The sequence below is a fragment of the Elephantulus edwardii genome, unplaced genomic scaffold (assembly GCF_000299155.1).
Source record: "Elephantulus edwardii isolate Elephantulus edwardi_28Jun2011 unplaced genomic scaffold, EleEdw1.0 scaffold00025, whole genome shotgun sequence".
NCBI lineage: Eukaryota > Metazoa > Chordata > Mammalia > Macroscelidea > Macroscelididae > Elephantulus > Elephantulus edwardii.
Genome location: NW_006399775.1, coordinates 15,220,419 through 15,245,559, shown reverse-complemented (window position 1 = coordinate 15,245,559; position 25,141 = coordinate 15,220,419). Strand labels below are relative to the sequence as shown.

General features: G+C 47.9%; 1 protein-coding gene across 1 annotated transcript; it reads right to left on the bottom strand.

Annotated features, from left to right (window-relative positions):
* Nucleotides 1-818: 818 nt before the first annotated feature.
* Nucleotides 819-25,141, bottom strand: DGAT2 (diacylglycerol O-acyltransferase 2). Its single transcript, XM_006882862.1, has 7 exons — nucleotides 25,018-25,141; nucleotides 18,005-18,112; nucleotides 17,581-17,651; nucleotides 7,278-7,482; nucleotides 5,787-5,961; nucleotides 4,161-4,363; nucleotides 819-1,112 (listed from the first exon to the last, which is right to left on the bottom strand). The coding sequence occupies exons 2-7, from the start codon at nucleotides 18,087-18,089 to the stop codon at nucleotides 958-960; spliced, it is 894 nt and encodes a 297-aa protein (XP_006882924.1). The 5' UTR covers nucleotides 18,090-18,112; nucleotides 25,018-25,141; the 3' UTR covers nucleotides 819-957.

Here is a 25,141-nt window from a genome sequence, read left to right as displayed (position 1 = left end):
CTATTGCCCAACGTGGTACCATGTCCATCCCCACCTGGGAAGAGATTAGTTCAGACTTCTCCTGGTATGAAATATGAAATATGAGAGAGATATTAAAGACTAATGTGGACGATGGAGAGGAGCTGAAGAAGTTCATGGGGGAAACAGCCCAAATGCCCAACCACAATGGGATGGTTTGAGAAATGATGGTACATTCACACAATGGAATACTAGTGAACTAACTCAGTCCCACAAAGAAAAATACTGTAGAAGACCATTATTGTAGAACAAGAACAAGGACCCAAGGGAGGGGGTTTGCTTAACCATAGGGTTACACAATTTGATGGGTGGAGGGAGGGATGGGTAAACAAAAGGGGAAAGATCCAGTGTGAAAAACAAAGTATACAAATTTTATGAATTTTGCATGTAAACAGTATAAAATTTTAAAAAATGGAAAAAAGTTCATGGAGGAAGCAAGTGAGACAGGTGACTCAAACTGGAGCATGCCAAAGACACACCGCAGTGCTCTGCAAAACGGGGACAACTCTGCCCCAAGTCCTAAGGGACCACCCGGTAGTCAAAGGTGAGACGGCTGGGCACAGAAGTGTTGGTACTGAAGTACTTCTGCCTCTCGTCTCAGGGCAGAAACCATCTAACTCGCCTGAGTCAGCAATGGCTGTCCCTCTTCCCTACTCCGCTCTGAGTTTTCTCTATCATTTCGGGAAGACACAAAGGGAGGCAGTAGAAGGGCACAGATGTGGTGGTCATAGGACAAACTACAAGTGAAAGAGCTTGAAAGAAGTCACATTCTCCTTCTTAAAAAAATCCTACCATTGTAATGGTTTAACAAAATTATAATTTCTTTTAAATAACCCACAGACACCCATGATGCTTCCAAATTTACAGAACAAAAAGCACTTGAGAACTTGGCAGAACGTGAATGGCAGCCGGGTCCTCCTCGGCTTCCTGGGGGCTGGCTCAGTTCACCTCCAGGATTTCAGTCTCCGGGAGGCCGAACTTGGTCTTGTAGCTGTCGAAAAGCTTAACCAGGGCCTCCATGTACATGGCATGGTATAGGTCAATGTCCTTCTGGGTCGGATGCTCCAGTTTGGGAATGGTGATGGGCTCACCCACTGTAAGGACAGGGCAGAGGTTAGTTACTGCCATTCAGTACTCCCACCCCGAACGCACTGTGATGTGGACAGTGGCAATCCTGTGCTTTATGTGTCTCAGGCTGTCCCGTCATACAGATGAGGAGACTGAGGCCCAAGGGCACAAGAAACAGCTGCTTGAGGTCACACAATACTAAACACTAGGTGGTGATCCAGACTGGCTGATCTTTTCCCAATACTTTTATTTCTAATACCTAAAAATAAAACTGCTTTGCTCTTCACCTGCTCAGGGCAGATCAATTCATGTCTGAGTCTTCACTGTCTTCTCTGTCATATATGGAACATTCCTCAGAGGGCTCTTCTAAGAATTCCCGGAAATACCTTGACATGCCCTTGAAAAGTGTGGTAAGAGTGAGAGCGGGAGGTTGAAATCAACACCTCTCTCTGTATACATCTGCGCACTGCTTAATTTTCTTTTCCTACTTCATCTGTGTATCTAACACGTCTCCAAGTCTTGTTAATGCTGTTTCCCAAATTTTACTAAAATCCATCCTCTTCTCTCCCATTGCCACTACCACACTCGCAGTCCAAGTCATAGTCTACCACAAAACCTCCTGATTCCCAGTTTCCACTCCTTCTCCTTCTAACTAGCAGCTTCCAGCTCTATCACTACCTTTAAAATGCAAGTCTTAGAACACCCTCAAGTAGCCTTCTATTCTTCAGGTAAACTGCCCACAGGACCTGTTTCCCTCTTCAGCCACACTGGGTCCCAACGGTCATGTCCCTAGGCTTCTCATAGACATAAGAAACCGGCTCTGGGATGTGTGTATATTCAGCACCAAAACTAAGCCTGGGGTCATATGACCTAAAATGCAGAGAATTTGTCTCCATCTGAAAGTACAAAGCAGAACACCTGGCCCTGATCATCTATGCAAGCTTTGGTCCCAAAGAGTCTCCCGGTTTTGATTCAGACTCTCCTGATGCAATTTCCAGCTTGTGAACTGGTGACACCAGCCCCTAAAGCAAAGAATTGTTTGGAATCCTCTTACGGGCATTCTCTTCATCCCCAGATAAACAAAAACATTACTTGAGGGCCAAGGGCAGGCAATTTTTGCTACCATTCTCTGGGTGCAGGCTCTATTCATGTTGATTTTATTTTTTCTTCTTCTGATTCTAAACATCCACACTATCTTGCTGCTGGGACTTCACTTAGGCTACTATTTCTGATCAACATACCTACCCATCCCACACCCGTGTTGGTCAGTGCTGTGTGATACAGTCCTCTCTGACAGGTGTGGGCTCAGCACACCGAGGTCCTGCTGGGTCTGGTTTTTGCATCTAGCACAGAATTTGCCTCACAGTAATGGAGCTGGAACCCCCACTTGGCCTCTGCTGGCACACAAATGTGTTAAAGTCCTCATGGTTAAGAGCATGGACATCAGAGTGAGGCAACCTGGATTTGAATCCCAACTCTACCAGGAACTAGCTGTGTAACCTTGGCTAAGTTAATGTCTCTCTGACTTGATTTCCTGATTTGTAAATTAAAATTATAATAGCAGCTACCTGATAAATATTTTTATTAAATACCATGAAAAGATATCTTAAAGCAGTGCCAAGGAAATAATAATTGCATGTGAACCACAAGCCCCCAACTACTGTCTCCATGTATCTGCCATCTAAAAATAGCAAAGCTCAAGGCTGGCTCCCTCTCACTGTCTCCCACTCCTCTACCACTCTCTCCTGAGCCTACTCAGACTAAGGCGTGTCCCCACCCTCACTGAAACAGCACTGGCTAAGGTCCTTGAAGACACCAAATTGCCAAATCAGTGGCGGATATGTGTTCATCTCCCAATGTCCTCCATCCTTCAGCAATGGTGACACTGATGAGCACTTTCTTTTTACTTTCTCTTCCTGGTTTCTACTCTCCTCTTCCCTCTTGCTGTTCCACCTCACTTCCCAACCTTCTTGGGCCACCATGGCCCAGGCTTGGTCCTTACTTTAGTGCCGTCCTCTACCTGCGTTATCTTCCTGGTAGTCTCACCCTGACCACGCCTTACAGTACTACTGCCAAAATCTACCTTCAATTTATATCCTGCCTCTAATCTCTTCCCATCACCTCGTATCTGTCATCATCACATCTGAGGCTACATCTTTAGCCTGCGGCCACTATCCTCTCATGCCTACATAGTGTTACGAAACTCTTCTCATACCTCAACATGCACACACCAAGGACTAGATCATGCCATTCTCCTGCTTAAACCCTCCAGCAGAATCTCAGCAAATACAAAAGCCAATCTGAATTCTCACACTTGGGGATCTGGCTCTTGCCCAGCTCACTGCCACCATCTCCGCTGCCTCTCCCTCTCCCTCTAACACTTGTTCTTTATTCTGTTCCCCCTTGAGTTTCTTCTAGTCCCTTGGATACTCCTAACCTCATTCCTGCCTCCGGGCCTGAGCGCTTGCTATCCATGGTCTCTGGAATGGTCCTCCCCTCTAGCATCACTCGGCTGGGTCCCTCCCTTAATCCAGGTCTTTGCTGAGTCCTTGCTGTTCAAAGCACTTCTTCAAATGAAATTAGGCTGGCACTTCCTCTACTAGAATACAAAGCTCGAGGAGGATAAAAACATAACCTCACTAAATCTTTGTTGCCTAAAGTAGAACTGAGAACACTGTAAACAACTGATAACTCATAGTCGCCCAGTCTGTTAAGATTCATAGCAACCCTGCAAGACTGAGTAGAACCAAGTAGTCCCACAACAGGGTTTCTGGGACTTTAAAGAACTGCCATTATCTCTCTCCTTGAGTGGCTGGTAGATCTGAACCACTGACCCTTCAGATAGCAGCCGACTGCATTATTGAGTCACTAGGGCTCCAGAGATAACTGATAAATAAGTTGAAAACTTAACTACTCTCTGCACTGTGCCAAATATTTTGCTGGCCCTGTCAGACCGAATTCCTTCTGCAATATGTTCTCCACACAAGAAGTCAGACTAATTCTCCCAACAAAGATATGATGGGGTAGTACCCTACTCTCGGGACCACCCTTGGATCTTGGGCTGGAAGACTCACCGACAGTGGTGATGGGCTTGGAGTAGGGCACCAGTCCCCAGGTGTCAGAGGAGAAGAAACCTCGGCCGTGGAAGATGCATGGGGCAAAGCCGACACACTTCTGGAACTTTTGCTGGACCCATCGGCCCCAGGAGCCCTCCTCAAAGATCACTTGCTTGTACACTTCATTCTCTCCAAAGGAGTAGGTGGGCACCAGGTCTGCTCTGAAAGGGAAAAAACAGACTCTGTCACACTTCCGGTCCTGCTTTCAGCCAAAGAGGCCCTCAACACCAGCAGCAAGGATTTCCCGTCCCCTGGCATATGCCAGACTTACAGGGGTCCCACACTCACATGCCCCTCAGTGCCAGACTTAGACAGTCCTCATCTAGTGACCAGTGACTATGTTTGATCTTTGGGGCCACCAGGCAAGAAGGAGATTGAGAGGTCTCCTCTAGAATGTCTGATTTTCTCCCTCAATATGCAGGGCTTGCCTCCCCCGGGAAATGTCCCGTCACAACCCACGCTACCCTGTGTCACAGCTCTCAGCGCACTCTCTGACGCTGCCTAATATCCCCCACCCTCACCAATGGCATTTCCTGAAGGCAGGGTCTGGCAGGACTTGATTGTCACCAGCTCAGACACTGAAGATCCTGAACTAAGATGCTGAAGAGAGACAGGAGGCCTGCTGTCATCTTGGCCATGTTGCAAGCTAGCTGGGGTGCAGGTGGTGTGACTAAGTCTATCCCTCTGTGTGAACTGCAGGTCACACCCTCTCCCACTCTGGCCACGCATTCACACTGCTGGGAGTGTATCATCACAGAGCCCATGCTTCCTCCTGGGTTCATCGGGAGCCTAGCAATGGAAGGAAGAGCATGGACTTGTGTCCAAAGGACTCAGCTTCCTGAAAATGAGGATGCCACTTACTGCGTGACTGCTGGGGAATGAAGGAGACAGCGGGAGTCAAAGCACTTTGTCAAATGCAACATACCCAACAGAGAGACAGAGAATGTATCTCTGCTATTCAAGAAAGGATGACAGAACTCTCGTTAGCCCAGCTCTTTTCAGCTATTCTCAGGGTCACTACCTCTTAAGCAGCTCCTAAGGGAGCTCTAGTGGTCAGTGGTAAGGAGTTGAGCTGGCAAACCAATGGCATCTGGTTCAAATCCACCAACTGCTCTGTGGGAGAAAGATGGGCAATCTCCTCTAATGTGATTAACTGTTTCTGAAATCCTGCTGGAGGGTCAGCAATGGGTCAGCTGCTTACAACTCTATGATACACAACAATCACCAGCACCTCGTAATGTCTCTAGCTAGGCACCTTCCTTGTTAGCCTCTTGTTATTTGAGCAGTCTGAGGCATTTTGGCTGCAAGCTGTAACTCTTTTCACAGTCCCGTTCATGCTTACCTATATGGGTTAGCTTAACCGACCTTCGAAAGCCCAGGAAACATAAGCTGAATCTCTGTCCCACCCTGACATCTGGCCCGCACTCAGACAAACTTGGCCCAAATTTCCCTGTTTAGGCTCTAACCTATCTTCCTTGCTGGGGTCCAGGTGCTGCCTCCAAGGGCCAAGAAGGCCATTATTATGGACCAAGCAGAGCCTCAGAAGTGTGTGTGACTGTGCACACGTGTGCATCCAGCACTTACCCATGGCAAAGGGCCAGTTTTACAAAGCCCTTTCGGTTGCGCAGGGTGACCGAGTTCTTGCCAGGCCTGGAGCTCAGAGACTCAGCTGCACCCCCAACCACTATGATGATGGCATTGCCGCTCCCATTCTTTGAAAGCAGGTAGTCGATGGTGTCCCGGTTGACAGGGCAGATGCCTGAGGAAGGAAGCACGGTCAGGGGTGACCACTGATGCACTCTCCAGCCCCTGATGCACACATGCACTCACACATTGCAGGAAGAAGCCTGAATTTGAGCCCCAGACCTAATCTAGCCACTTGAACTTGTTTGGCTCAAATTAATTTGTCTAAGCTTCAGCTTACTTACCTATAAAATGAGAACATGATCCAAGGGTATTCTGGAGATTCATTCACTTTGGTAAACATTTCCTGAGGTCTTAGCTCTGTCAGGCTGTCCCTGGGACTGCGCTGGAGATGCATCATGCTGGTGAGGGTGATGCACAAGTAGACAGTGACTGTCTCCCTGCCAAGGTTAGGCTGCGCAGAGGAGGCCTGGGTACAGGGCTCTACTGTTGGTGGTAGTGATGGTGCTGGGTGCCATCAAGGTGACTGACTCGCAGCAACCCCATGCGAAACGGATCAAAACCTCATCCAATCCTGCGCCGTCCTCACAAATCTCTGCTGTGCTTCAGCCCACTCTCACGGTCACTACCAAGAGACTACATTTTCCCAAGCTTATCTTCCCCCCTTCAAGGACTGACAACTCTTGGTAACATGCTCTGAATATGTGAGAGGAAGTCTCACCATCCCTGCTTCTAGGGAGCACCTTGGCTGTATTTCTTCTAAAGACAGATGTTCACACAGGGGCTCAGGGCCCCAAAGGGTTCTCAGGGGAGAGGCTCTGCATACTTTTCCCCTTCACTGGTTTCTGTCAAACAGGACCTTCCAATGGAAGGTCAGCAACCCTGCCCTTAAGCCTCTTCCAGATCTTCCTCTGCTCCCTCATCCAGGGCACTGCCTAGCCCCCCAGGAGGATCACAACCCAACAAGAGTGCTGACCTGAGGCTGAAGCTCAGGGGCCAAGGCCAGGCACCTGGCTCTTACCATCAGGACCAAATCATTGCTCCAAATCTTTCCTTTAAAATAAGTCTAACTTCACCAGACCCCTGGCGAGCTGCCTCTTGTCAGGCATTGTCCCTCAATTCCTCATCACAGATGAAACTTAGTCACCCTTTCTTTTCACCTGGCAAAAGCCTATCTTTTTCAGTCTTTAAGAGCTTTGAAAATATTCCATTCATGCCAGAATGAGTCTTGCTGTTCTCTGGGGCCCCATACAGTGTTGCCCACATCTCAAGGTGAACACTTCCCCAGCCTTAATCCACCACCCATGTCTGTGGCACCATGTAACTCCCAGCACAGGGTCAGCCACAGGTAAAAGTGTGTTGGCTTCAGGCCTACTGTCCTGCTACATGGAGAATGGACTCCACTTCGGGCAGGGAGAGGGGGACTCTCACCTCCAGACATCAGGTACTCCCTCAGCACTGGCATCCGGAAGTTACCAGCCAGAGTGGCCAGGTAGGGCCTTATGCCAGGGAACTTCTTGCTCACTTCGGTGGCCTCTGTGCTAAAGTTGCAGAAGGCTCCCAGGCCCATGATGCCATGGGGGTGGTATCCAAAGATGTAGTTCCTAGTTGTCAGCAGGTTGTGTGTCTTCACCAGCTGTGAGAAAAGCCTTGAGTCAGAGAAAAATAGCCAGAGAAGAGGGGTACTGCAGCACGCCTCAAAGGGAGTGGGAACCAGGCATAGCTCTCTGAGGGCCCTAGGGCCTGGAATGACTCTCTACACCTGACCTCCGCCCTTTATCACTCGGGCCACAGTGCTGAATGTCTGGGAGTCCTCAGCTGAACTCTGCTCACCTGGGAAGGCCATGAAACCCTCTCCATCACTCCCAATTCCTCCAGCTAAACATGTATCAGGTCCTCTTATTCAATATGCTATCAGCCTCTTGCCTTCACTACTTTGTGGCCCATCATTCTCACCATAGCCAGAGTGACTGTTGTAAAACTGAAATCCAACCACCTGTTACTTCCAGACTCCAACGAGTGTCTACTCTCCAAGGGGCAAAAGTCCAAGTCTCTAAGTTTAGCCACCAGGATCTTGGCTGCGAGTCGTGTCCCCAGTCAGGCTCCCAAAACTGTGGCTCCTTGAAGACAAGGTCTATCTGACCCTCATGTTCTGACAACAGATCGTCCAGCCCACCTCCTATTCCCCTGGAGGGTCCAGTGCAGCTGGTCTGAATGGGAACTCCTGCCAGGCAGCCAAGCTTAGCTCAGACTCCGGGCAGGAAGGACAAGGCAAGTCAAGCAACAGCCTGTGCCAGTCCTGGGGGTGGTGATGGGAGGACAGAAAGGTCGGCTGCAGCAGCTGACAATCTGTGACACTATCAACAAAGCTGACCTGGGACGCTCCGAAGGATGACTGGCTTCCTCAGGGCCCACCCCTTGCCCTTGGGCTGGTGACTTGAAGTGACGCAAAGTTTCCAGAAACCCTCAGCTCAGAGCAGTAGCATCACTGGGTTGGTGTTAGCAGGGCAGTAACTTACGGTGTCATTCTCCTCTCAGTGGACCCCCTCCTGTACCAGACCACCCAGAATCCTACGTAATATCTATTATGAACTTTAGGGAGCTCTGGTGGTTTAGTAGGTCAGGGAACCCTCCAGTGGGTTGTTGAGGCTGTAGGTCACACAGGAGGAGACTGCCCATCTTCGTCCTGCTGAGCCGATGGTAGATTTAAACCTCTGGAGAGACTCGGCCTATGGGTTAGCAGCCCAACAATGAAAACAGGAGCACATTCTTGCCGTCCGTAGAGGGAACCGCACGATTCAAGACATCTTTGTGACTGGTAACACGACAATTCAAATCTACCAGCTACTCCCTGGAACAAAGACGGGCCATATCCTCCTGTGCAGTTAACAGCCGCTTAAAATCTACTAGAGGATCAGCTGTGAGTTAGTTGATTCCATCTCGACAGCACATAACAATAATTTCATTATCAACTCTAATTGGAAAAGAATATATGATAAATATAGTTGCTGTATTTCTTTGATCTTCTGCACTAAGTGCTTCAAGTCTTCACTTTCTGCAAAGTGGTACCATCTACATAATGCAGGTTGTTGATGAGTTGTCCTCTAATCCTGACACCAAATTCTTTGGCACTCATTGTAGAAGATCAAACTACTTCAATATAGATTACATCTCAGCATCAAAACAAAATCCTCACCACTGGACCAACAGGCAACATTATGTTAAAGGCAAAAAGGCTGAAGTTGTCAATATTTCATTTTTCTTTGATCCAAAATCAACATCATGGTAAAAGCAGTCAAGAAAGGGTGGTGGGGGAACCATACTACATTGGGGAAATTTGTCAAGGATTTCTCTAAAGTTCTAAAAAGACTAAAATGTACCTGATCCAAGCCATGGTATTTTCAATTGTTTCCTATGCATCTGAAATTTGGACCATAAAGATGACAGAAGAACGGATGCCTTTGAATTGTGGTTGCTGGTGAAAAATATTGACTATCTTAGGAATTGCCAAAAGAACAGATAAGTCTGTCTTGGAGTAAGTGCATCTAGGGTGCCCCTTAAAGGCAAGGATGGAGAAGCATTGCCTCATTTACTTTGGGCATGTTTTCAGGAGAAACCAGTCCTTGGAGAAAGATACTAAGTTTGGAAAGGTAGAGGATCAGTGAAAGAGAGGAAGACTCTCCACAAAATGGCCTGAGACAGTAACTGCCACAGTGGGCTTGAGCGGAAGAGGTCACAAGCCTGGGGCAGGTGAAGGCTAGCCTCTGAGGGTTGTTCATAGGGTCGCTATGAGCTGTAGTTGGTGCAACGGCACCTAAAAATAACAAGATTTCTTAAGTCAAATACGAATACTACGTTCTGGGAAACCTTTCTACACTGAGTTAAAAGATTATTAGTAACTGAGAGAAGTACTTTTAATGATTTTATCCTTTTCCTTTATTTACCATTTACCTATCTTTTAAAAGCCCACGTTATTGGTGTAAGTTCACAAGTACTAATTTCTACATTGGTCAGTTTCAACTCAACAGTACACAAAAATAACAACACAACAATAGTATTATTGTTTAAAACACTAGAAAATTCGACACAGAGAATCTAAAAACACATCAAAGGAAAAAACAAAACAAAACAAAACAAAACAAAAAACACCTCCAAGCTCAAACCTCATTGCTGTGGAATCAGAATCAACTCAGAGCAGACCCTCCAGTGGGTTTGCAGGGCTGTAGGTCACACAGGAGACTGGCCATCTTTCTCGTACTGAGCCACGGGTATATTCAAACCTACAAAGGTGCTCAGCCTTTGCGTTAGCAGCCCAACAATGAAAACAGGAGCACATTACTGCACTGTGTAGATGGAACCGCGTGATCAAGGCATCTTTGTGACTGGGTTACATGCACAATTCTGACCAGATGGTATTAGAAGGTTCAAAAGGTACATTAGCTTATAGTGTTAGCCTCGTAAGTATAGTGTTATGTAAGCTGGGCTTACAAAAATGCTTTTGTTGGTATAGCTCTCTAGTTAGTTTTCTCTAAAAATAGTACATTTCTGCTGTGACATGGTACAGACATTTTATAGGCCACAATTTTGCTATCATCTCCTCGGATAGTGCCAGGTGGTATGGCCCTGCACTCTGTGACATCAATGGCCAGGAGAGGCACAGAGCCTGGGACATTTACAAGACACATGGTAGGAGTGAATGATACAGAGGGTGCTGACCATTACTTTTTTAAAAAATTAGAATGATAAGAAATACTGATTCAGAATTTTTTATAATGCATAATGTTGTTGTTATGTGCCGTCGAGTTGTTTGCAACTCATAGCGACCCTGTGCACAACAGCCCTAAACCCTGCTCTATCCTGCACCAACCGCACCGCCTCTGACACACCCATCCCGATTACCCCAGTCACCGAATCAATCCATCTCATAGAGGGTCTTCCCCTCCTACGCTGTCCCTCCACCCTCCCAAGCATGATGTCTCTCTCCAAGGACCCATCCCCTCCTGGCAACATGTCCAAAGTATGTCAGACGAAGCCCCAGAATCCTTGCCTCCAAGGAGTAGCTTGGTTTAATCCTCTCCAAGATGAATCTGTTTGTTTTCCTGGCAGTCCATGGTACATTCAGTACCCTTCTCCAGCACCACAGCTCAAAAGCATCCACTCTCCTTCTGTCCTCCCTAGTCATTGTCCAACTCTCTGATGCATAACAAGAGATTGCAAATACCATGGCCTGTATCAGGCGCACCTTAGTCTCCAGAGAGACACTGTTGCTCCTGAGTACTTTAGAGAGGTCCCTAACAGCAGACTTTCCCATCGCCATACGCTTTTTGATTTCCTGACTGCTGGTGCCAAGAGTGTTGACTGTGGAGCCAAGCAAACTGAAGCTGTGAACAGTCTCAATCTCTTTGTCATTCATCCTGATGCTTCCAATTGGTCCAGTGGTGAGAATCTTTGTCTTCTTGACATTGAGCCTCAGTCCATACTGAAGGCTGCAGTCCTTGACCCTTCGCAGCAAGTGCATGAGGTCCTCCTAAGTTTCAGCAAGCAGGGTTGTGTCATCTGCACAACGCAGACTGTTAATAGATCTTCCACCAATCCTGATGCCACAATTCTCCTCATAGAGCCCAGCCTCTCGGATAATCTGCTCTGTGTACATGTTGAAAAGGTAGGAGACAGGATGCATCCCTGGCGTACACCCTTCCCAATTTTGAGCCATGCAGTGTTACCCTGCTCTGTTCTGACTACTGCCTCTTGGTCCAAGTATAGGTTTCGTATTAGCACAATTAAATGTTCTGGGATTCCCATTCTTCTCAGAGTCAGCCACAGTTTGTTATGATCCACACAGTCAAATGCCTTTGCATAATCAATGAAACACAGATAGACATTCTTCTGGTATTCTCTGCTTTCAGCCAAGATCCATCTAACATCAGCAACAATATCCCTAGTACCACGACCTCTTCTAAACCCAGCCTGGACTTCCGGCAGTTCTCTGCTGATGTGCTGTTCTAATCGTTTTTGGATAATCTTCAGTAGAATCTTGCTTGCATGTGAGATCAATGACACTTTTCTGTAGTTTCCACACTCAGTTGGGTCACCTTTCTTTGGAATGGAAACAAATACAGATCTCTTCCAGTCAGTTGGCCAAGTGACAGTTACAAAAAAAATTGAAAGTATTCACAATATCTCTGTCCAGGTAAACCACTCCTGATGTGTGAATGGCTTTTTTTCCCTCATAACATACACTCTTTCGTTAAAAACCACACAGCTGAAATCACACGCTTGATAGCACTTTTAAAATCATGTTACACCAAACATATCATCACTATTTTTCCTTATCAATTTTCTTTTTGGTAACTTGCCTTCTTCTGGCTGCATATTATCAGATCACACACCTCCACGACATAGAAGAGAATCAAATCCAGCTCCAGCTGATGGGAATGTAGAAAGCTTCCAGCAATTCCCTCTTCTAAATAATGTGTCACTAAATACCTTCTCTTTATCCACATATCTGTTTATTTGGAACAAACGTCTAGAGATATGAGTCTTGGGCTCCAGGGCACGCACACTGTGGCCCTTTTGGCTGCCCTGCCTCCAGGGAGGTGGTTGCACAAACATTCCCACCGACGGTGCTTGAGAGATCCACTTCCCTGCACTGTGCCAGCTGCAGGCTGTGTCACTGGCCCTCATCAGAATATCAGGAGCCTGAGTTTTCCATGACTCCAGAGTTGGGGACCTCTGGGCTGAAGGGACATGTGCCCAGTGTTCAGGGGGAGGGTGCTGGCAGCAGGCCTCAGATAAATGAAATCCAAACCTTCATTTCTTGATAAATCACAGATGCCTGAGAGAGGACAGGACACAGGGTGGCTGAGACCACCTCCAAGTCTGTGACTGCCACTGGTGTAACCGTGAGCAGTAATCCCTTCATCCTCCCAGAGGACAGTCTCTTCTCCCCACTTTGCTTTCAGTAACTGAGAAGCACCATTAACTCTCAGCTGCGTACCAAATAAGTGGAGGGCAGCAGCATGGGCCAACTGGGGGTGACGACAGTGAGGGAATCAACATGATCCCAGTTTTACTTGAACTTTGCAAAGTTGTTGTTGTCATGTTTTGCCACCTAAAAGGCAGCATTACCTGGCAAGCTACCTTCTTGGTAAAAGAAGAACCGAAAAGCCCCTGTGCCAGTTTCCGTGGACAAGGCAGGCATTCAGCTAAGAGCTTAGGCAGCCAGTACATGACTGGAAAGTTGCAGTAAGCGGATGCCCATGCCTGTCCTAATAACCAGCAGCCCAATGCACGGAACGGGTTGGAGGAACCCTGACCATCTGGGCTGGGCTTCTGGTTCCAAGATGGAGACTGAAGACTACAGAAGAGAGTTGCTGGGTTCCTTGAGGAGATCACAGCAAAACCCACCCACACCTAGACCAGGCCGCCAGGCAGGCTTTTTCCCTGGTGGTTGGGATTTAGATGTGCCAGCTAATGGGAACCTCACTGGCTCAACCAACTTTGTATCTGACAGGACGTTTGGTTAACTGCGGCACCTCAGGACACAGAGGAGGCTAACGGCCTTTAGTGCTCTACTCGGAACAACAGCTTTGATTTGTCCTCTTGCCACATTCTCTTCCCCTAGGACTGGACAGGAGGAGGAGGACGGGCACTGTTGATGAAGGCTCTGTTGACATGTCCTCTTTCATGTCCCCTGGCTCTTTTATGGCAATGCCCCAGGCTGTGGTGGAGGCCAAGCCAGTCCTGCTGGCTAACGTGAGCCTGGGACACGTTCCTGGCAAGGCTGTCCTTGCACTCTGCCTCCCAGGCCACACAAGGTCAGAGTGGTGGAGGCGGAAAAGTACTCAGGCTGGTCGTACCCTGCCAGCATAGCGAGGAAGGTACTCAGGCTCAGAGAAGAGTGGGGATTTTCCTAAGCTTACACAGTAGAGCACGGTAAAGCCAGGATTGGACATTGGGGATTGGCGGTCCCAACTCGGGCCTCACTCCAGGTTGACTCTGTTACCTGGTCACCAGCCGGGTGATGATGGCAATGGGAGGACTCAGTGCGAAAGCTGACAGGCTCCTACCTGCACACAATTCCTGCCGATACCCTAACCTCTAGGTGTTCAGACGCCTCATGAAGATGCAGAAATGTGAGGGAGATCTGGTGGCCTAGTGGCAAGAAGGAGCACTGCAATTCTAGAGCTATGTGGTTCAAATCCACCAGATGCTGTGCTGGAGAAGGAGGGACCATTTCCTTCTGTACCAATCAGATCTGATTTGACGGTACACAAACAAAAAATAATAAAAAGAAAAAAATTTAAAAAGAGGCATAGATGTCTGGGAAAGAACATGGGCCTTGACACAGTCATGGTTCTTATATCAACCCTACCAGTAAATTGCTTTGTGACCTGGGGACAGTTTCCTTCTTTCGAGGCCTCACTGAAATGAAGCAGATAAATGATTCTTAGCTCCGAGTCTTTCAGAGTCTTCTCACCAAAGAGTGTAACCATGTCTCACAGTCAGGTAACCCAACAGGAGGTGACTGCCCACTCATCTTTCAAGTGGCCAGCAGTCCAGCTGGCTGCTGCTAACACGAGTCCCCGTCTGCTGGGTGCGCCCGCTGGGCCATCTGAGTTGGTGGCAAAGAGAAGGGACTGGAAAAGATTGGGCAGGTGACACTGGAAATCCTTATTGTCTACCACTGACAAGAGGCTGGGAAAGGGGACAGGGCAGAAGGGCCACACACAACCTCACTAAGCACCAAAGTGGTCCTGGCCACACACTCGCTGTACAGAAGGAGGGAACGAGGTCTCAAGGGGTAAGAACTTAGGTCACTAGCAGCCCAACATCAGTCCTCAGGTTGAGGATGAGCACTCCGGCCTGCCTCAAGCCCAGCCTGGCTTTGGTGCTGGTGTCTGGGAGCCTTCACAGGCCCTGTGTACAGGTGCCCTGTGGCTTTCAACTCCCAGCTGATTACTCTGAACAGAGGTGTCACAAAGGACATGAGTTTTGTTTAGGGGATGGGGTGTTGTTTTGTTTTTTTGGTTGTTTTGTTTTTTAGTAAAGGGCAATGATGCAGAGAAGGGAAAGTCGTTTTAGTAATTCTGGAAGGGTGGATATTAGGTGGGGAGGGACCTGCCTGTCCGAGGTCTGATCAGTGACCCTCAGGATGTCCTGTACTGAGAGGAGGGGGGTTACTGGCTTCAAGGAAGCTTTCTGAGGACCAAGCCACAACAGGCTCTGCGCAGGTCATACGCAATACTGTCTGAGGCTGGGCCCTGAGTTAAGGGGCCTGCATAGAGCAAAGTCCTCAGACTTTCACATACAGTAATGCATCACTATTACCATGCAAACAGCTCCATTTTACAGGTGAAGTAAATGAGGCTCCACAAGCTTGACAATGGTTCTATGGGCAGGAAATGACAAAGTCTAACAGGATTCATTAAAGAGTGATCCCTCCAGGGCAGGGACGAGGGCTGGCTCTCATTTCCCCATGTCTAGCACAGGTCAGCACTGCACAGAAGTGACAATGGCAGGTCAGTGGATATGGTAACTGAGAAAGATCTACATTTCCAACCTCACCAGGAAGTAGGGATCAACCCAATAGGGAAACCATGGAATTTAATCTCTCCCAGAGAATCAGGTGATAGGAATTGAGAAGGAAAGAACTTGGTACCAGGATTCAGAAAGTCTAGGTTCTAGTACTAATGCTGCCTTGAACTTGCTGTGCAACCAAATCAGTTTTCTTCGGCACTCAATTTTCTCACCTCCAAAAACAACCCCAAGAGTACTGGGTCCAATAATGCAAACTCTTCCCAGCAACAAGAATCTCGGATTCATTGCAGATGGGAGATGGGTTAATGGCATGGGAGGGGTGGGAACCCTGATGCCGAGGAACAGGATAATCCTGAGAAAAACAGGTTTAGGCTGAGGTAGGCAGAGAGTGCTGGCCCTGGACTATCCGCACAACACTGAATGTAGGGGAAGAATGTGGAACTACTTGGCCATTGCCCCCAGACAGCATGCCGGGGTGTCTCAGTTGTTGATTCACAAGTGTAAATGTACACCACCCTACCCCATGCCCCAGAACTCTTACACTCACATACTGCCTCCAATCTTCAGGACTAACCGCCTTCTGCTAGGTTACCTAAGCAGCCAGGGTGTGCCAGGGCTGGGGCGCTGGTGAGCCAGCTAGACAGGTCTTTCCTGAGGAAGCCTTCAGTACTCTTCCAGAGTTGGCCACACTCCACCAGGACTGCCCACATGCACTAGGGTCCCAGATGCCTCCACCTCACCAGCCCAGCTTGAGGACTCCAGGGGGCCAGACACAGATGACAGCTAAAGGCACACTGAGCCACTATTCATGCTGTCAAGAGCCCAGGGTCCTGACAGGATAGACAAGTGTGGGGGCCCTAGAGCAGCCAGGAAAGGAAGGAAACCAAGGGCCCAGCTAGTCTAAACTTGTTTCATGTTGCCTTGGAAGGGACAGTGCCCCACTCAGATTCACATTAGCCTGTCTTTCTAAATCCTGCTGGCATAGCAGTTAGATGCCTGGATGCTGATCTAAAGGCTGGAGGTTCAAGTACATCATTGTTCAGCAGGACAAAGATGAGGCCATCTGCTTCTGTAGAGATTTAGAGTCTGAGAAAGCCTATGGGGCAGTTCAACTCTGTCCTACAGGGCAAGCTGAAATGGACTTGGTGGCAACTTTTTCCTGTATGCTATTAACATTCACTGAAAGGCAAAGCAAGAATGGCTACGATATCTGCTATTACAATGGCTCCTCATATCTCTCATGCTCTGGCGATCACCTGGGGAAGGAGTTGTGCTGCCAACCCAAAGGTTCTAATCCATTAGCTGATCTACAGGAGAAAGACAACAGTATCTATGTGGCTGTTGTTTTTGTGTGCCACTGAGTCAGAACGACTCCTGGCTGAACCTCCAGAGGGTTTTCAGAGGCTGTAGATCAGAAAGGAGTTGAACAGTATCTGTATATATGTTAACTATATCTTCTGATCATGCTTCCCTTTTTGTCGTGGCTGCCAGAAAATTCAGAGCTGAACATAAAGCACAACCACAGTAACTCTGTTGACCCCCTAGTGCTAAAATACTAGTTAGGACACTCCCCATCCCCACATCTTCATTTTCTCTTTACACCGTATGCCATTATATTCACACCAACTGCTATCCAGTTGGATCTGACTCATGTATCCAAGTAGAACTGTGCTCCATAGGTTTTTCAATGGATGTGTTCTTCAAGGGCACCTCGTGGTGAACTCGAACCGCCAACCTTTGGGTTAGCAGTCAAGCATGTTAGCCATTTGCATCACTCAGGGACTTTCTATTTAAAAAAAACTCAAAACCCAAACTAAACAACCAAACCTCAAATTTGCTATCACGGCATTGATTCTGACTCATAGCAGCGCTCCACCGAGCTTCTGAGAATGCCAATCTTACTGGGAAGAGACTACCCATATTTTTCCCTTAGAGTTTCAAGTGGATTCAAACCACCAGAGTATCTTGGTTAACAACACACCACACCAAACCATGGACTCTATCATGAGGGCTCCTTATTGTATTCTAAATTATCCCAATTCCGCACAACACAGGGTAGAGAATAACAAGACACTCATTGTGAGAGATGCCACATGGTTGGCACATGGTTAACCCACTGGTTGTGCATGTTAAGTCCAAGTTCAGACTTTTCTCCTGCTCCCACTCACCCACCAGAACACCCATGAGGCTTTACCTGGATGGGAAAGTAGTCCCGGAAGTAGCGCCACACAGCCCAGTTTCGGACCCACTGGGACCTCCTGCCACCTTCCAGGAAACAACAGACAGTGTTAGGAAAATAGTGGAGATGGGACGATGAGGCAGGCAAGACAGAGTTGACAAGTGCCACAATTCCCAAAGAACTAGGGAACATGGGCATTCCAGTAGATGACTACCACCCTCTGAGGCTCCTGCCCCCTTCCCTTGGGGCCCACTGCACACTCATTCTCTCATGCTGAGCAAACCGCAGCTGAGAGTGAGCTCGTCTGAGGACCAGAATGGTGCCTGTTTAAGGGGCTAGCTGTTACCCACACTGGAGATGCTTCTCGTGTAGCAGATGCAGAAGGGAGATAGTCCCAAGGGTGAGTGGGGGGCATGAGCGAGGGCTCCCTTGTACAAACCTTTCTTTGGTGTGTTCCAGTCAAATGCCAGCCAGGTGAAGTAGAGCACAGCGATGAGCCAGCAGTCGGTGCAGAAGATGTACATGAGGATGATGCTGCAGGCTACTCCTGCGGGGAGGGACAGAGAAGTGGCTGCAGGTCAGGCCCACCTGCCAGCGACATGCACCTCAGTCTCCGCTCTGCACAACAGCTGTTCAGGGTCCTGAATCAAAACTCAACCAAGGGACTAAATTAATGTGTACTGTGGTACTAAGCTGAACACCACTGGGGCCACAGACAAAAAGGTTCTGGGACTGTGTTGATGCTCAGACTAGAGGGGTAGGCTTAGAGGGATACAGATTTCATCCTCCAAGACTCTTGATGGGCCGTCCTGGCATCTAAGGGCCCAGGGGCTGTCTGCTCCTGGGCAGCTATGCCAGAGGAAGGGGACAGCAGCTTTCTGTGACTCTGTACTTAGAGCGGTTCTTTCTGTCCCCTTCTTATTGGCTCTCCTCCACCTACTGTCCAGTACAGAATTACCTGGGGGATGGGGGGTGTTGAGGAAAGGGGACATTTTTCAAGAGCTACTACATCTCAGGATTTAGATCAAGGTGGGAGATTTTACCCTTGTTTAGACCTAAGAACACAAAGGGGGCAGCAACTTGCCCATGGTCACCTAGCAGGACAGTGACACAGCCAGAAGGCAAACCCAGGTCTGACTGCTGGTGCTGCTGCAGGTGCTGTTGAATTGATTATGCCTCACAGTGATGCCCTGAACCTTACTCTACGCTGCCATCCTCACCATCTCTGACATACTTGAGCCCATTCTTACAGTCACTGTGTCAATTCGCCTTGTCAAGGGTCCTCATTCTCTGACCGCCACCTTTCTCTGCATAATGTCTTTCCTAGGATTGACTCCCCCTCCTGCAAACATGTCCAAAGCATATGAGCCCAAGTCTCGCTATCCTTGCCTCTCTACAGGTAATGTTCTGTGCACCAAACTTCAGAAGTTCCCCAAATACTAGAACTTCCTCTCCAACCCTAGACTGTCACAGGAGGAATGTGAGTGAGATTTCTGCTGTCTGCTGACCCAGGCTAAAAGTGCTTCCATCTGTGGGGAGGAGACAAACAGAATCCATCCACTTTCCTCTCTTCGAAAGTCCAAGCTCTTGGGGTCAACGTCCATCTGGTCACTTTGTTCTGGGCCTGCTGAGCACAGCCACAACCACATAACCTGGCACAGAATGGAAGGACAGTCCGCGCCGAGCCTGGTTTATATCATGACTCACCCCAGACACCCTCACTGGGCTTCTCTCTTTCCAGCTCCTGCCCAGCTTTCAAGATCTGCCTCAGAGCTCCTCTCTTCAAGAAGCATCCCCCAATATCACACTATCCTACATCATCCATCTCTCACCTCTGAAACACTAAAAGACAAAACCAAAAACCAAAACAAAACAAAAAACCAACCCCATCTCATTGCTGCTGAGTCAATTTCAACTCACAGCAACTCCCTGAGGGCTGAGCATAACTGCCGCATAGGGTTTCCAAGGCTATAATCTCTGTGGAAGCACACCACATCTCTCTTCTATGGAGTGGCTGGTGCGTTCACACACTGGATCTGGTGGTTAAGAGCTAAACATTTAACCAGGGAGCCATCTCTCTGGTCGCTGACACACAGCACACAGCTGGGGAAGGGAAGGGTGGGGCAGCAAGTACTTTGCGTTGGTAGAGGAAGCATGGCTTCCTTCCAGCACCCTCTCTACTGCCCAGGCAGAGAAGCCAGTCCTGTTGTGTGCCCACCCTGTGCCAGGACCTGGGCTTGTCATGGGTCTTCCAGTGCTGCCTGGCTCTGGAGCTCCTCCTCACTTCTCACCATACAGAGCTTCCTCTGGAGAGAAAGCTCCCGAGGAGAAGGCACACCCAGGTACAAACTCTTCAGGAGCCAAAGAGTTCTGGGAAAGGGTGGCCTCTGGCCTCCTCCATCCTGTCCTGTTCTAGAGGGTTTGGACCTATATCTCTATGGGGCAGCTCAAAATAGGCCATAACTATACTGGGAAGGCCACTGAACGTGGTGACCAGGCATCCAGCTTTTCAGGAAAAACATAGGAACGTGGTATGACACATGGGAAGATGAGTCTCTCAGGAAACATGTGCAGCTGAGGAGATCCTGTCAAAGAAAACTGTGAAGTGCTTCAAGCAACTTGGTGAATGTGCAACAAAGTTCAGGCCACTAACACTGTTCAGCAGCTTGTCTCTGGCCCCTTAGGTCTGGAAAAGGCATCATGTTAGCCCCATATACTCCACACTGGTATCCAAGCTTCTCTACAGACGAGCTACATGCTCTGGGGTCCATGGAATTCAGGTTAGGGTCTGAAGAGCCTGCTAACACAGCTGCCAGCAAACCCTTAACTCTTCGAAGGGAAGAAGACTGAAAAGCATTGAGCTCCAGGCCCTGCTGTCCAAAGGCCTCTCTGGGAAGGAGGACATCCTTCCCTACTTGTCCTTGCTCTGGTGCTAAGGCAGCCTGGAGCTGTCTGAACTCTTGTCCTGGAGGACAAGAGAACTGACGGGAGCACAGAGACTGTGCCAGTCCCGTGTTTTCTCAGCTAGGAAACCAACTCCCTCCCAGGCTCTGTGTGTCCCCCGCTGCTGTCAGAATACACATCATGTCTCACTGTCATCTGCCTCTCCATTACACTCATCCCTGGCAGGCAGCCCATAAGCTCCCAGGAAACCAGCCAGGTCAGATTGATCTCTCCAGTCTGTGTAATCATCACAGGAAAGGCTTGTTGTGCAAGAGCATGGACTAAGCCCACCAAATGACCCTCCTTTCTCAGACCCTAACCCCTCAACAACAGAGGAGCTGACCCTGTTCCGCCTTGAAGGCTATGGGACCACATCAGAAAGCACTGCCACTGGCTGATGAGATGTGAATAGTGTCACTGAAATACTACGCCCATCCCACATATGGGCTAACGTCATTACATACCACCTGTGCCCCACACACTGGGTGACCCACAGAGAAGCTTGTCATATAAAACCTAGGATGCCCAGGGCTGGAAGTGCAGGGAAGCCCATGGGCACTCAGTGGTAGAGAAGGCAGCAGCATGGTGCAGTGGATAGTACAGACCTTCGTCCCATCACTGACTGGCCATAGACTTCCCTGAGCCTAAGTTCCCTCTAAGGAATTGGTAGGATTAGCTGAGTTTTTAAAGAAACAACACAGAACCTCACACACAGTTGCTACTGATACTGTTCATTGCTGTTGATTCAACTATGCCTCATAGTGACCCTATGACCAACAGATCCAAACCTTGTCCGATCTTGTGCAGTCTCAATATCTCCGCCATGTTCAAGCCCACTTCTCCCCTCACAGTGTGAGCCCACCTCATTGGGGGTCATCCTCTCTTTCTCTGGTGCTCCACTTTTGAAACATGATGTCTTTATCTAAGGACTCTCGTCTCCTGACAACATGCCCAAAGTATGGGAGAGGATGTTCCCCGTCCTACCTCTAAGGAACACTCTGGTTGTGCTTCCTCCAAGATAGATTTGTTTGTTCTATATGGAAGTCCATGGACTTGGATGAGGGGGAAAGACATCTTTATCTGTATTACTCTGTAATGAAAACTAAGCATTTCCTTCACTTGTGAATGCAGGTAACACACTATAGTAGTGTAAGCAGGACCTGATGGCAGTGATACCAACAGACAACAACAGTATTTTCATTTAACATTGTAGCAACTGTTGATCTCTCTAAATAGAATTTACTATAAAATACCATTTATATCATTACTAATGAATTATAGTGATTATTACACCTACTGCTAAAATTCCTTATGTAGTATTTTAATAAAAAATTTATGCAATCATGAACAGAAGTTATGGTGCAATCCTAAAGGCATGTGGTTCTAATCCACCAGCTCTGCATAAGAAGGATGAGCAATCTCCTCCTGTGTGACTTACTGCCTTTCAAAATCTGTCAGCCAAGAGTTGGTTCCAACTCAATGGCACACAACAATTATTTTCTATTGAATTTGTGTTTTGTTTTTTAAGATCTAGAAGTCTTTTGTATTAAAGATAATGGGCAACAGACAGAGGTGGGTTGGCATTTAGGCCTTACATGGGAGTTTTTCCAGTGCATTTTTTAAAAACTGGTTTTTATTCAATCATTCTAAGTTGTGTTTTTTAATGTAGATGTTTGTATTATGGTATCATTCATTTCTGTCAGAAAAACTTTGAAACCCAATGTTCTTTGTATTATACATTGTAAAACATTGAGAAAGGACCCTTGGCACAACACTAAAGAGAAACTTCTAGTATGGAGGGTGGCCAATAAGGACATGGATGTGTCTGCATCCCCAGCAAGGCCTCAATTGGGTGGCAGCAGGAAGGAAGCTGGGTAGCTTAGACAGTAATTAGTAGTAGCTCAGCAGACCTGCCCATCCACCCAGACCTCATTTCCCACCTACAAGAGGGCTTTAAAAAAGGTGCTGGGCAGGTTTCTGATTGTGGTTGGACCCGATCGATTGTTAACCTACAGCCTGGAGCCAATACTCAGTGTGTGGGCTGGGTTTCTACCAACGGCTCTGTACCCCACCAGCCAAACCCTAACCCACTAAGATAGGTGGTTCTGTGGGTATAACTGGAGACCGAGGATGCTGGTACAGCAGATGAGGCAGGGACGGGGAAGGCTGGAGGCTGATTCTTGTCCTGGGCCTACCACCTCCTCGTGTGTGATCTTTGTCAAGTTCTGCCCCACTGGGCTGCTTTCCCCTACCTCAATACTGTGGTCTCTGGCTTAGGATTCAAATAAGTGGCCAAATACAGGTAAAGGTGGGGATGTAAGCCCTGAGGGGTCAGTTTCATTTGTTCTTGAGATGAATGTTTATCTTTTTTGAGGCTGCATATACCTATAAGAATCTGACACAGTAATGGCCCTTCTCCCCAGAAAAAAAAATATGTGCATACACTTTCATATATGTATTTTCTATTTACTTTTATGGGCTCAATGACCTTCTAAAGCCTATTTGGGGGTCTTAAGATGAAGCCTGGCAATCTTGGTCTTCTCAGTCTGGGCTCCCCAGAAGACTTGTGTACTAGGCTTCTCCTCACATCCCAACTCTGCCTTTTAGTGAGCCTCAGTCTCAGGCTGTCACAGACCCTCAAGTGAGTTTCCACTTCCTTGCCTATCAAGACATGGGATTCAGGGGGACATGTGAACAGTCTGGTATTATTATGGTATTATGGTGTCTTCTCAAACAATGCCTTATTTCACTCCCTGCCTTGCAAAGGAAAGGAAGGGCTGCTGCAATGAATGTGGGCTATCAGAGGCCTCACTCCTGGAAGGATGGTTTCTCTGCATGGACACGGAAACACTGGGGAGTCTACAATTAGCCTGGCCAATCCTGAAGAGTAGGTAGCCCAGAGGGACTCACTCACAGGCTCTGGAATGTACCCTATAACGCTGAGCATTAAGTCTGTCTTTCTCGATGTGCTGGAGAAGCTACCTTTTTATTTTGAGGACACAGGGCCCTGGAGAAGGAAGAAGAGGGTGTTAGGGCAGAGAGTGGCCACCCACAACTCCTTCTGTACAATCCACAATGTACTGACCCCTAGCCTGGCTGGAAATCTACTGTTACAGTCACTGTGTCACTTCACCTTGTTGAGGGTCTTTCCCTCCTTTGCGGACCCTCCACCATCCCAAGCATGATGTCTTTTTCTAAGTTCTAGCTCCTCCTAACAATATGCCCAAAATATGTAAGATGAAGCTTTACCATCCTTGCCTCCAAGAAGCACCCTGGCTAGCAGTAAAACTTTTAATCATTGTACCACAAAGAGTATTCACACAACTCAAGCAGGCCCTATGCTAACAGCTCTCATCCTTGTCTTCATTCACCACAAGAATCATGTGAGGTTGGCAGATCTTCTTCATAGCCCAAACAGAGAAAATAGTAGAGAGCTCAATGATCTGTGTAAAGTCAAAGAGCTTATTTGTGGTAGTCAGACACAGTACTCGAACCCAGCATCACATCTCCTTAAGGCAAAGCTACTATGACTGCTAGAAGCAGGGATTTGAACCAATTCTTCCCAGTTCAGTCATGGATGATGAAGTGAAACTAATGGATTCAATTCTGTGAAAGGTGGGTAAGCTAAAGTGAAAACCACAGTGTGAAAAATCATAGCTCAGTGTCCCACCAGACCATAATCTTCTTCTTAGAAACATAAAGGCAGCATGGGCATTGTTCAACTCCAAAATCTCTTGAATGGCAGAGTGGCAAACATTGGTGCCCAGCTCAAAAGATGGCAGCTGATGATGCTACTTTGAATGTGTGGTACTCTCCAGAGCTCTGGTAATAATCTAGTCTTTCACATCAGGTTTCTGAAATGGTTCATTATGTCTCTTTTGATTCTCACATTCATCATTTTTCCTGTCCCAATTATCAGCCAACTTCACCCAAATTTTAAAATTTCAAGTTCGCTGCATTTTCACTTTGTTGGTCATGATTAAACTAGTTCAAAACAGTTAGGAGTCCTGGTTGGGAGACTCGGTAACATTGTGGGGGAAACAGAGGCTTTAGGGCCCTATGGAGCTCTGGTGGCCTGGCAGTAAGAAGCTGCGCTGCAATCCCAAAGGCACACACTTTGAATCCACCAGCTGCTCCATGGGAGCAATCTTCTCCCATGCAATTAACTGTCTCTGAAAACCTGCTGGAGGGCCAGCAAGGGGTCAGTTCCAACTTGATGGTACACAACAAGAAGTCTCATTCCAAATGTGTGCAACAACTTTGGGCACATTACCTATCATCTCTGGGACTTGAATGTTATAAAACAGGGACCATATCATCACCTCCCAGTGAATCTGACCTGAGTCCTCACGCTGACGAGGAGCAGAGCACTTGATTTAGGGTTTAAAAGGTGACACATAGGATGATGTTCATTAGGGGTTCCATGGACCTCATCACTTACCCTTGAGGAGCAGGGCTTCTGCTCTAACCTCCTCTGGGGAGATGGCCCCTACCTGTGTCCCAGCTTACCTAGCACAAGGAAGGACAGGACCCATTGTAGCACTGAGATGATCTGCAGCTGCTTTTCCACCTTGGACCTATTGAGCCAGGTGATGGAGAATAGGTCCTGGAGGGCTGAGAGGATGCTGGAGCC